Here is an 11,026-nt window from a genome sequence, read left to right on the forward strand (position 1 = left end):
GTGAGAGAGGGAGGACAGAACCCATGCTGGCGCCAGAACTTAAGGGGAAACAAAATTGAGACAGGGCTGAAAAGTGGAAATGTAGTTGGATGGTATTGTGCAACAGCTAGGAAATTGGGGAGGCAGCAGGGGTCGAAGAAGGGAGGGTGGTGGATAGGTGGTAAAAGAGAGGAAGTGGGGTGAGGAGTAATAATGCCCATCCTTGGCATGCGGCCCTCCAAAATGATGCCCAGAAAGGAATGCGGCCTTTGGACTCAGAAAAGGCTCCGCACCCCAACCAGTGTGAGTGATTCCAAGCATTTCAAGTGAGAGCAGGAAAAAAACAACGCATTGACACGAGAGCAGTTGTGATGGTTTATTGGTTGCAGTTCTGGTGGTTCATTAAGATTTTCTCATATTGATCCACAAAGGTCGCAGTGTGGGCTCCTCAGTTCTCATTGATTTTCTAGAGGAGGAAAAGAGACCAAATATATATACCGGTATGTGAATTAGAATTTAGGTATCAGAATACACTAATAGCCAGGATAGGCCAGGTGCAAACAGCTTGCTGAACTCGGTCTTTGTTCCTAGACTGTGGCCGGCCAAATGCCCCTTCTGCATTTTAGTGTGGGGATTTTGGCCCCCAATGAAAATGAGACTTACGGTAAATCGTGACTTGACTTAAATTCCAGTAGGTTCAATGGAACCAAAGTTCAACTAACTTATTTATTTATTTAATATTTTTAAAACACCCTCTTGATTGGTTTGTTGTTGTTTTTGTTTTTTAAAAATACCCTTAAGCCTTAAAGCTGTTTGCAAAAAGAAAACAATATAATCATCAGTAAGAACAACACCCCCAAAAAAGCTTTTTAAAACACGCACAGGTTACCGTAATTAAAATCAACAATAAACTGAAAACAGATTAAAAGACATGCTAACAGTCTACATACAGTACCTGGGTAGACTTGTCTAAACAGAAAGGCACCTGCCTGATGTCAATAGGTGGGTAGTTCCAAAGTTTGGAATTTACAGTACAGTCCTACTTATGTCTACTGAAAAGCAACCCCTGGTGAGCTCAAATGGGGTTACTCCCAGTTCAGCATGTCAATAATTCACTTGGACTTAATCTCCCCCCCAATAGAAAATAAAACCAGAATGTGCCAAAAATGTTGAAGATTTGACTGTGGACCATCTACTGTGCCCTAAAGCTGGAATGCCACTCCCAAACTGTTCACAATGAAATGATAAAATATACTTCTCAGTTTCTAACAAAACACAAATGCTGGATTTCAGCATTTGGACACTGATAACTCTTTTGAGTTCTGAACGAGAAATTATGCAGATGCTAGGTGTTAAAAAAGAAGAAGTGTCAGCTGCACAGGTACGTATTAAGCCTTCCATCCAGACCATCGCAGCTTTGCAAAAGATGGGAACCTCACCTCCTGAATCCAATCAGTGTAAGCAGACACACGGGTGAAAACGGTCGGCTTCTTAGCGGTGTTGCAGCCCAAACCCGATCCAAAGCTTACAATGCCATGAACTTCCCAGTTGCTGCTGCCTTGGCAGTTCAAGGGTCCTCCAGAATCCCCCTGCCAGAAGAAAAATAGGATGCATATACCTCTGTTTCCCAAAGGCTGGGCAAAATGGAAGTGGAGACCTGGGTAGACAAACTCACTTCTGTGCTTGACAGAGTCCATAGGTCTGTGTGACTGTTTTATGCAGGCTGAACCTGTGGCTCTCCAGATGTTGCTGGACTACAACCCCCCCATCATCCCTGAACGTTGGCCAGACTGGCTGGGGATGATGGCAGTTCAACAATATCTGGAGTGTTAGTGTGTGATGGAGGGGCACAGATTCCCCATCCTGCCCTATAACAGTTCCCAAACTATCTGAATTTCTGCCTGTAATGCAACTTGTAGGTAGGGCTTTCAAGGTTGATGTTTGCACCCAATATTTCTCCCATATGTTCTCCCTGTCCTTTGGCCCCATTCACCCCCGCCACTATCCAAATCCCCTTAAAAAGAGTCCCACACACCTTGTTTCTCCATCCCTGCATACACACCATACATTTAAAGCACATTACAAATGCTGGAGAAAAGCAAATTCATTTCCTTCTCCTGCATTCTAAGCTAATGTATGTTTTACTTTAACCACCAGAGGAAACTGGTTGTGTAGCATTCTAGCCAGCACTAGCTTGTAGCTTCTATGCCTAAGTTAACTCCACACCTAAGCTGAGCCATTTTGTTTGTTGCTCTCTCCATACAAAATGTCTCTTATTTTCTCTGTCTCGTCTTCACACATTCCACAAACGGTTCCTGCATGAATAAAGCCTTTGAACTCCAGAAACGGTAAGTGATTATTCCAGTCTAATTCACCTAAGTTGCAAAGGTCTGCTAACACAACTTCCTAAGTACCTAAGTGGCTTGGCAAGGGTCGCTTGGACTTGGTCGGGATTCAAGCAAGGACCATTGTTCGTTTTCATGGAGAAAATTGTGCAAACTAAGTGAAACCACAAGCAACGTTCTTCAGAGTGAGAAAGTGGGGAAGGCTCTATGAGGAAGGGAGAGTTTGGGAGGACTTACATTGCAACCTGAAACGACACCATCGCCTCCTGCGCACACCATTGTGGTCTTGACCATGGAGCCCCACCAGTCCCGTTTGGTGCAAGTCTGATGATCTACTATAGGAAGCAAGGCCTGCTGAAGGTTGTCAGAGATGGGGCCATTGGCTGCAGAGTGGAACAGACAGGAGAGTGGTAAGGAGCCTTTCCCAAAGAGTCAAAACCACATTTACACACAACCTGCTTGCCCCCGTATTCCACTTTGATCTGCCATCTGGCATTTGCCAGGCTACCTGAATTTATGAAATCAAAAGCTGGCAACTCTGCATGAATAGTGGGGAAACTTCTTTTGGGCAGAGGGTTGCATTACTCCTTGGGGTGCTGTTGGGGAACACATTTCAAAGTGGGTGAGACTAGCCCCCCCCCATTTGCAGGACTAGAAAACCTAAATCATGCACCCTTAACTCACAGACACACTTAAGAGTAGGGATGAGGAGGCACTTGGCTTGGTTTGGATTTTAATGCAAACTTATCTAATTTGCATTTTCTGAATCAATTGGCAGACTGAAACATAGCTACTCTTCCATATTCACACTTAATTAAAAGTTGTATAGTGGTTCTCCAAAAAAGCAGTGTGCAAAAAAAGCGTATCTTAGGAGAGCGTTTGCATAAAATGCATAGATTAGTAAAAAAAATACACAAATATGTATTCTGTTAGGGGAAATTGTTTTGGAAAATAAATAAATGTGTATGTAAGGGGAAATTACATCCACAAGAATGTGTGTCTTAAGAGAAATTTACTCTAAAATGCTGGTGGTTTTCCATAGGTATTTCAAAAAAAAGAAATTGGCAAACTGATGCGGAAATGTGGAACACTGAACTTAGGACTGTAAAAATGAGAAACTGAGAGAAACTCAAATTGACAGATTCATCTCATCTTCTTTAACTGCAGGTTACACAACACAGACACTCAACTGCGAAAAGGGAGCCTCCTTCTTAGTGTACAGAGAAGAATCCTTTGATAAGTTCTTGGGGAGCTTGGGTACCTTGTATCCAACTGAAGTTGTACTCAGAGTAGACCCACCGAAGTGAATGGACATAAATTAGTGGTGTTCACGAACTTCAATAGATCCACTCTCAGTAGGACTGGCATTGGATGCTACCCCTAAGGTCTTCATCCAGCTGTTTCCAGAATGCTCATGCCCAGGACAGGGAGCACCCAACTTACTTGAGAGTCGTCCCCATCCAGTGACATAGCAGGGGTAATCCTGGGCTAGCACAGTGTCTGTGGCAGGGAGGCAAGAGGCCTGGATCGTGTCACTGAACTGCACATGCTCGGCCAGTTTGAGGAGGGCAATGTCGTTACTGAAAAGGAACCCAAGAAGGGACAGGGGTTTATCTTTTGGTTTTTGAAAGCAGCTTTTCACCCAGAGGAGTCAAACTTAATATTCTCCAGCCTTCCCCAACCTCACGCCATCCGGATGTTTGGGCTGCAACTGCCACCAACCCAAGAGGGTGAAGTCTGTTCTCCCCCTGGCAGCTTGCTGAATGATGGATTTGTGGGGGGGGGGGAGAGAGAGAGAATGAGAGATTGAGAGACAGAAGGAGAGAGAGAGAGAGAAGGGGATGTCAGAAAAAAGGACAATGAGGGGTGGCAAAAAGAGAGAGAAAAGACGGGTGGAAGAAAGAGAGAAATGACTGATGTCACCTGATGAGTGTATGCACCCCTGCAGCAGAATACCCCCAGGAAATGCAGCTCTTGTCAGGAAAAAAAGGCACGCCATGTCTGCAACAGTGCCTGCATTTGTTAAATCCACTTTTCAAGTTCTCTAAGCCAGCAGCCATCATCGTATGTCTTAAGGCAGTGCTGGTAATTTGCCTGTCAGCAATGGCAAACCAATTTAACAGGTCATCCCGTAAGCAGACCCCCCCCCCAAAAAAAACCAGTGATGGGCAATGTTATGTACTGAGCTGAATCCTAGAACAATAGGATTCAGAATCAGCGGGAGCTACCCAATCCAACTCCAGGTGGAAGTGAATCCGCAACCTGATTGGCCTGCTGGAGCAGCCAATCAGGCGGCTGGCAGAAGTGAATCTGCTACCTGATTGGCCTGTAGGAGCAGCCAATCAGGCTGCAGGCAGAAGTCAATCCACAATATAATTGGCCCACAGGTGTAGCCCTGAAGTAGCCAATCACGCAAGACCCATTGTGTAAATAATGTATATAAGCAGATGGTTTTGGGAAAAGAGCCATTCGTCTTCTCTTCTTCTCCTTGATGAATATGAGCTGAATAAAGAGCATGAAATTCACTCTCGACTCCGAGTATATTTCACTGGCGACGAAGGTGGGATCCTGCTGAGCTGACCGCTACCACACACTGCACCGCAGCACCGCCACCTACTGCACCGCTGCATCGCACCGTGCATCCAGGCTTCAGCTCCAGGACCCAAGGAACCCAGAATGGCAACCGACAGCAGCTTCTTGCCATTCAAACCAGCATCAGGAGACTGGGAAGGGTACGCCGCCCGTTTCAACTTCCTCCTGCAAGCGAAAGAAGTCACCAACGATGCCATGAAGAGGGCGACATTCTTCAGCGTCTGTGGAGAGGAGACGTTTGAAATCGCCCGGGCTCTCCTTGCACCTAGAGATGTCGCTACCGTCTCTTACAAAACAATAATGGAACGGCTGAAGGAGCACTTTTCACCACAGCCCTCGGTGGTAGCTTGCCGAAATGCCTTCTACGCAAAGCGGCAAGCCCCGGGGGAAACCATAACTGGGTTTGTGACCTCCCTCCGCCAAGCCGCCCGGTTATGCAACTTCTCAGAGTTGGAGAACATGCTTCGTGACCGCCTCGTCGGTGGCCTGAGGGACGAGATGTTGCAACGACGCCTCTACGCCAAAAAAGACCTCACGTTCCAGATTGCTCTGGAGGAAGCCCTGGCAACCGAAGCCGCCGAGAGGTCAACGCAAGAGGCACGACCGGCCCCGCCATCCCAACCGAGGGTCTACCACGAAGACCTCACCGACGAATCCGAATCTGACAGGGAGGAAGTACACCGAGTACAGCGGCGCACTCAAGCAGCACACACACCACAGCAGCCTCGACGAGAAGGAGGGAACTGTGCAAGCTGCGGGGAGAACCACGAGAGGAGGACCTGTCGTTTCCGCAACGCAGAGTGCAGGCAGTGCAGAAAATTGGGACACATCGCCCGGGTGTGTCGGGCTCGACTCACCCGTCGACAAGCATCAGATGACCGACCCAGGAGCCCCAGGTCACACGGCACCATGCACCAAGGCAACTCGACGGAGATCACGGACTACCAGGTATTCCAGTTGCCCCATCCCAGCCAGAACCAGAACCCCTGACCAAGGAACACCCCAGGCCACAACGCACACGGAGGCAGCCAGCAGACCTTGGGGACTACGAATGCTGTTTGCAACCCACGGGCTCCCTGACACCCTCGTCTCGGACAATGGAACCGCATTCACGTCAGAGGAGTTCCAGACCTTCACAGCGCAGAACGCCATCCGCCACATCCGCTCAGCACCATTCCACCCTGCCACCAATGGCCAAGCGGAGCGCATGGTGCGGACCACCAAGGACAGCCTCCGCCGCATAACACAAGGGGACTGGGAATACCGCCTTGCCGCATTTCTTCTAGCACAGCACAGCACCCCAAGCACAACGACGGGCCGGAGCCCAGCTGAACTACTCATGGGCCGGCGCCTTGCAACTAGACTGGACCGACTTCACCCCGACAGAGCTCAGGATGAGGTAGTGGTGGGGAAAGGCAGGAACCCCCGGACATTTGTGGCCCAGGACCCAGTGTATGCAAAGAATTTTGGGGCAGGCCCAGCATGGGTACCCGCCACAGTCACCAAGGTGACCGGTCCCGTGTCGTACGAGGTACTAACGGAAGGGGGGCAATGTTGGCGCCGCCACTGCGACCAGCTACGGCGACGATTCCCAGGAGGAACCCGGGAGGAGAGCGGGACAGAGGGGTCCCAAGGGGACAGCAGGGCAGTGAGGCCTGTAGAGCGAGAGGGGTGGGCAGGGGAAGCAGAAGCAGTAGGCACAGAGGGGCGCCCCGAGGCTGGAAGGACACCGGAACCAGAGTCACAACCTAGTGGTTCAGTGGCGCCAGACCAGACAGCCCCGGCACAGCCAGCAGCCTCGGAACACGAGCCAGAACCAGAACCCCTGACCAAGGAACACCCCAGGCCACAACGCACACGGAGGCGGCCAGCAGACCTTGGGGACTACGAATGCAACTTCCCGGGCAGGACTGGAACTTAGAGGGGAGGGGTGTTATGTACTGAGCTGAATCCTAGAACAATAGGATTCAGAATCAGCGGGAGCTACCCAATCCAACTCCAGGTGGAAGTGAATCCGCAACCTGATTGGCCTGCTGGAGCAGCCAATCAGGCGGCTGGCAGAAGTGAATCTGCTACCTGATTGGCCTGTAGGAGCAGCCAATCAGGCTGCAGGCAGAAGTCAATCCACAATATAATTGGCCCACAGGTGTAGCCCTGAAGTAGCCAATCACGCAAGACCCATTGTGTAAATAATGTATATAAGCAGATGGTTTTGGGAAAAGAGCCATTCGTCTTCTCTTCTTCTCCTTGATGAATATGAGCTGAATAAAGAGCATGAAATTCACTCTCGACTCCGAGTATATTTCAGGCAACCTTTTGAGCTTGGTGTGTCAAAATTCGCCAAAAAAACCCGAACATAACTCGGGTGGTGTGTCACTTCGAGAAACCCCCCCCCCATAATTTCACGATATTTGTAGTTTAAATAACAAATATGTATAATTGTTTCCCCTTTTAAAAAAGGGAAAAGGGGAGGGCCGCGTGTCACCGAAAATGGCTATGCGTGTCAGTGCTGACACGCGTGTCATAGGCTCGCCATCACTGCCCCAAAACAACAACAATACACACAAGTTTCTATGTGATTTCTCCCACCGGGAGAAATTATTTTGGCAGGATCAGGATTTGTGCAGAGAGGTTGGACAGATCTCTCCCGACTCTCTGGATTCCAGTTGACTTACATGACCAAGAAGGAGTTCCACTTCTCGTGGACGATCGACTTCTCCACAGCAACAGCCACAGAGCCGGCCTCTTCTTCTTTCAGGTTTTGTTTGCCCAAAAGGACACGGTAAGTCCGACTGGAGCTACAGAAATAAGGAACAGGCAGTGGCGTTGTGTGTGTGTATGTGTGTGTGTGTGTGTGTGTGTGTGTGTGTGTGTGTGTGTGTGTGTGTGTCTGTGTGAATATCAAATGAAAAGCAAATCTCTTGATGCTTTCCCAATAGCTTCCTTCCTTTGTAGAGTGAGTATTTTGTCCTCCTAGAAATGAGCAGGGCCTTTCGGCAGGATGTGTGTCTGTGTGTTATTATTGGGCCAAGTTCAAGGTGTTAGCAGCTTAGGACTAGCTTACCTGCAAAATGCCCTTACTCACTTGACCACTTTGATCTGCTGAACTGGCATGGTTACAGGCACCACACAATATCTGTTCCACCTGATCAATCTTTTATTGTGGCAGCACCTATACTGTGGAACTCCCTGCCTATTGATACGCGGCAGGTGGCTTTGCTGTACTCTTTCCTGCACCAGCTTAAAACATTTTTGCTGAGACAAGCCTACCCAGCTATGAAGAATGTTGGTGTGTGTTTTAATCTGTTTTTAGTTTATCGCTAATTTAAATTTTATGAATGTTTTAAATCATTGTTTTTAATGGAAATTTTGTTGTTTTCCCTCTCTTTGTAAACTGCTCTGAAGGTTGTTGGGTTTTTTTTTTACAATCATGGAGTGTATAAATTTCTATGAAATAAATAAAACCAACATTTTATTGAAAGACGTTTGATTGTGTGCATAAAGAAATAAAAACTTTTTTCCACTTGAAATTTTATTGTTTTCCCCCTCTTTGTAAACTTCTCTGAAGGTTGTTGGTGTTTTTTTGGTTTTTTTTACAATCGTGGAGTGTATACTTTTTTATGAAATAAATAAAACCAACATTTTATTGAAAGACGTTTGATTGTGTGCATAAAGAAATAAAAACTTTTTTCCACTTGAACAGGTGGACCTTATAGACTCCCTTCGATCCAGAAAAATCCTGTGGCCATTCTGAATGAGTTCTGAAATTCTGTCACATAAAGTGACCTCCTGCAGTTGGCTTGCCCATTTTGCAATTTTTTTAATTTTAAAAATTAAGTCTAAAAGGTTTGGCGGAGCACACCGATGTGAAACAAGGAAATCGGAATGGTAGCGTGGATAGAGTTGCCATATGTCCAGGTTTTCCCGGACACATCCAGGATTCGGTCTGCAAAAAGTTGTTCAGGTGGGTTTTTGCTGAATCAGCAAAATGTCTGGGAAAGCCTGGACATGTGGCAAGTAGGGTGCTTTTTGTTTTTTTTAAGAAAAAATGCTTTTAAAATCTTCCCAAAAGTCCAAAAAACTTAAATGGGGGGGGGGGAGAAAAGAGATGCTCCCCCCCCCATGCTCAACAACTTTGTCCAGATTTTCACTTTTGGGAATATGGCAACCCTAAGTGTGGGTGTTTTAGTATTCCTAGGAGACAACTCCCTTGCAGCCTCAGGGCCATTGCAGCCTGATGGGTTTCTACAGCATCCTTGCTGTTGGTGGGGTGCTGCTTACCTGATGCAATGAGCAGCTGTCAAGACCCAGTTGGACTCAATCAGGGTCCCTCCACATGTGTGAGCCCAGACTCCATTCTTGTTGTACTGGAGGGAGACCTGAAAAGCAACCCCAATGCTGTTAGCTGTACGGGGCAAGAGCAAATATTTTTTGTCAACCCGCAATATTGGCCACAATATTGGCCCCGCATCTTGACGTTTCTTACATATCAATTCACTGCATTTATATCCCCACCTTTCCCCCCAGCAATTCAAGGCAGCAAGCCTGGTTCTGCAGCCTTCCCCATCTCATCCACACACCAACCCTGCGAGGTAGGTTGGGCTGAGAGGTAGTGACTGTCTCTCCTCCAAAGCTGGAGATGGGAGGCAGTGGCAACAGCCGACAAACGATTTCTCCCCTTCAGCATTTAGATCCAGCCCACCGTGCTGGATCATCCACTCTGCTAACAGGTCGTGATAATCTTCCTGTCCATGGCTGAGCCTGGGAACCTCAGAACCTGCAGCCACTTCTACCACTTCTGGTGGCAAGATGTTCCGCAGGACGACATTGCACACGCTGGGCCATTTCTCCCCTCCTAAAAAGCAAATGCGACACTTGCTTGCACCGCACGTGGGGAAAAGCATAGTGGATTTACCTGCCAAGGCCAGCTATGGGGTCTGGCATCCTCACCTCCGACAACACGGGAAATGTTGGGTGGATAAGCAGATTTGCCACAGCCGTGGGCTGGAAGAAGACAGCAGGTGTGGGGATGATGAAAGAGAAAATTAGGGAGAGGGAGGAGAGAGAGAGAGAGAGAGAGAGAGAGAGAGAGAGAGAGAGAGAGAGACTGAGATGAGCATCTTGGGTACCACAAGGGAGCCAGAGTTGGACACAATGGTATTGTCCATTATTGGTTAAGTGAATCTGTTCATGGCTTTTTGCAGAAGCATCCTTTAAAAAAAAACTACCAGAGGCTATTTATTTCATTTATTTCTTAATTTATATATTGCTTGATTGTAAACAACAACAACATCAAAGGAGCTTACAAAAAATAAATAAAAATGAACTCATTTAAAAAGCAGAACCATTTTAAACCCTCAAAAAAAAAATCAATGATAAGCTAAAGACCAGATCAAGCATGTGTCAATGGTCTACATGTCTCGGTAGGTTTGCCTAAGCAAACCGTTTTCGGCAAGCTTCGAAAAGAGTACAGTGAAAGCGGCTCCTAGGCAGGGAATTCCAAAGTTAAGTTTATTTTGTGCAAATCTGTATGCTCTTGAACTATGATGAAGCTCATCTTGGAGAGAGTGGCTACTTCACCAGAGACAAGAAACTGAATTCATTGCATTTCCAAAGAACTATTTTGGGCTGGACTGAGACTTGTATCAATGAAAAGACGAATTGCATGCCAAACAGCCCCAACTTAACTGCTGTATGTACTGCACCAAAGACACTTACCGTAGCCCAGGATCAAAGCGATAAAGACCAACTTGAACATGGTGACCAAGTGATGGTGCTCCAGGGGTGAAGTCAGTGTATTTATAATGGAAACCAGCCTTGACCAGGGTTAAATAACAGGCTATATCTGACCTTGCTAAGTTATCACTTTGCAAATAGAAAGAATAAAGGGACAGATTGCTGGAGGGCCCTGGCTGGATTCCACACTCTGGTTGCTGAAACATCTCACAGCTGGAGTGTTGTTCAAGTTCTTTGCACAGACCTGAGAGCTCCGCCTTTTATTTTAAGCTTAAATTTTCTTTTAAGCAGCAACAAAAATTGCTTCTAGGGTGACTTTCTCTCTGGAAACAAGCCTGATTTTTCATCTATGCACATGGGCGTACCCAGGATCA

General features: G+C 47.1%; 1 protein-coding gene across 1 annotated transcript; it reads right to left on the reverse strand.

The window, feature by feature from the left end:
* Positions 1–341: 341 nt before the first annotated feature.
* On the reverse strand, positions 342–10,768 carry LOC118087165 (chymotrypsin-C-like). Its single transcript, XM_060276138.1, has 8 exons — positions 10,635–10,768; positions 9,832–9,920; positions 9,198–9,295; positions 7,592–7,714; positions 3,768–3,904; positions 2,562–2,707; positions 1,419–1,568; positions 342–445 (listed from the first exon to the last, which is right to left on the reverse strand). Exons 1-8 carry the CDS (start codon positions 10,672–10,674, stop codon positions 428–430), a joined length of 801 nt encoding a protein of 266 aa, XP_060132121.1. The 5' UTR covers positions 10,675–10,768; the 3' UTR covers positions 342–427.
* Positions 10,769–11,026: the final 258 nt, after the last annotated feature.

The sequence above is a fragment of the Zootoca vivipara genome, chromosome 6, assembly GCF_963506605.1.
Source record: "Zootoca vivipara chromosome 6, rZooViv1.1, whole genome shotgun sequence".
NCBI lineage: Eukaryota > Metazoa > Chordata > Lepidosauria > Squamata > Lacertidae > Zootoca > Zootoca vivipara.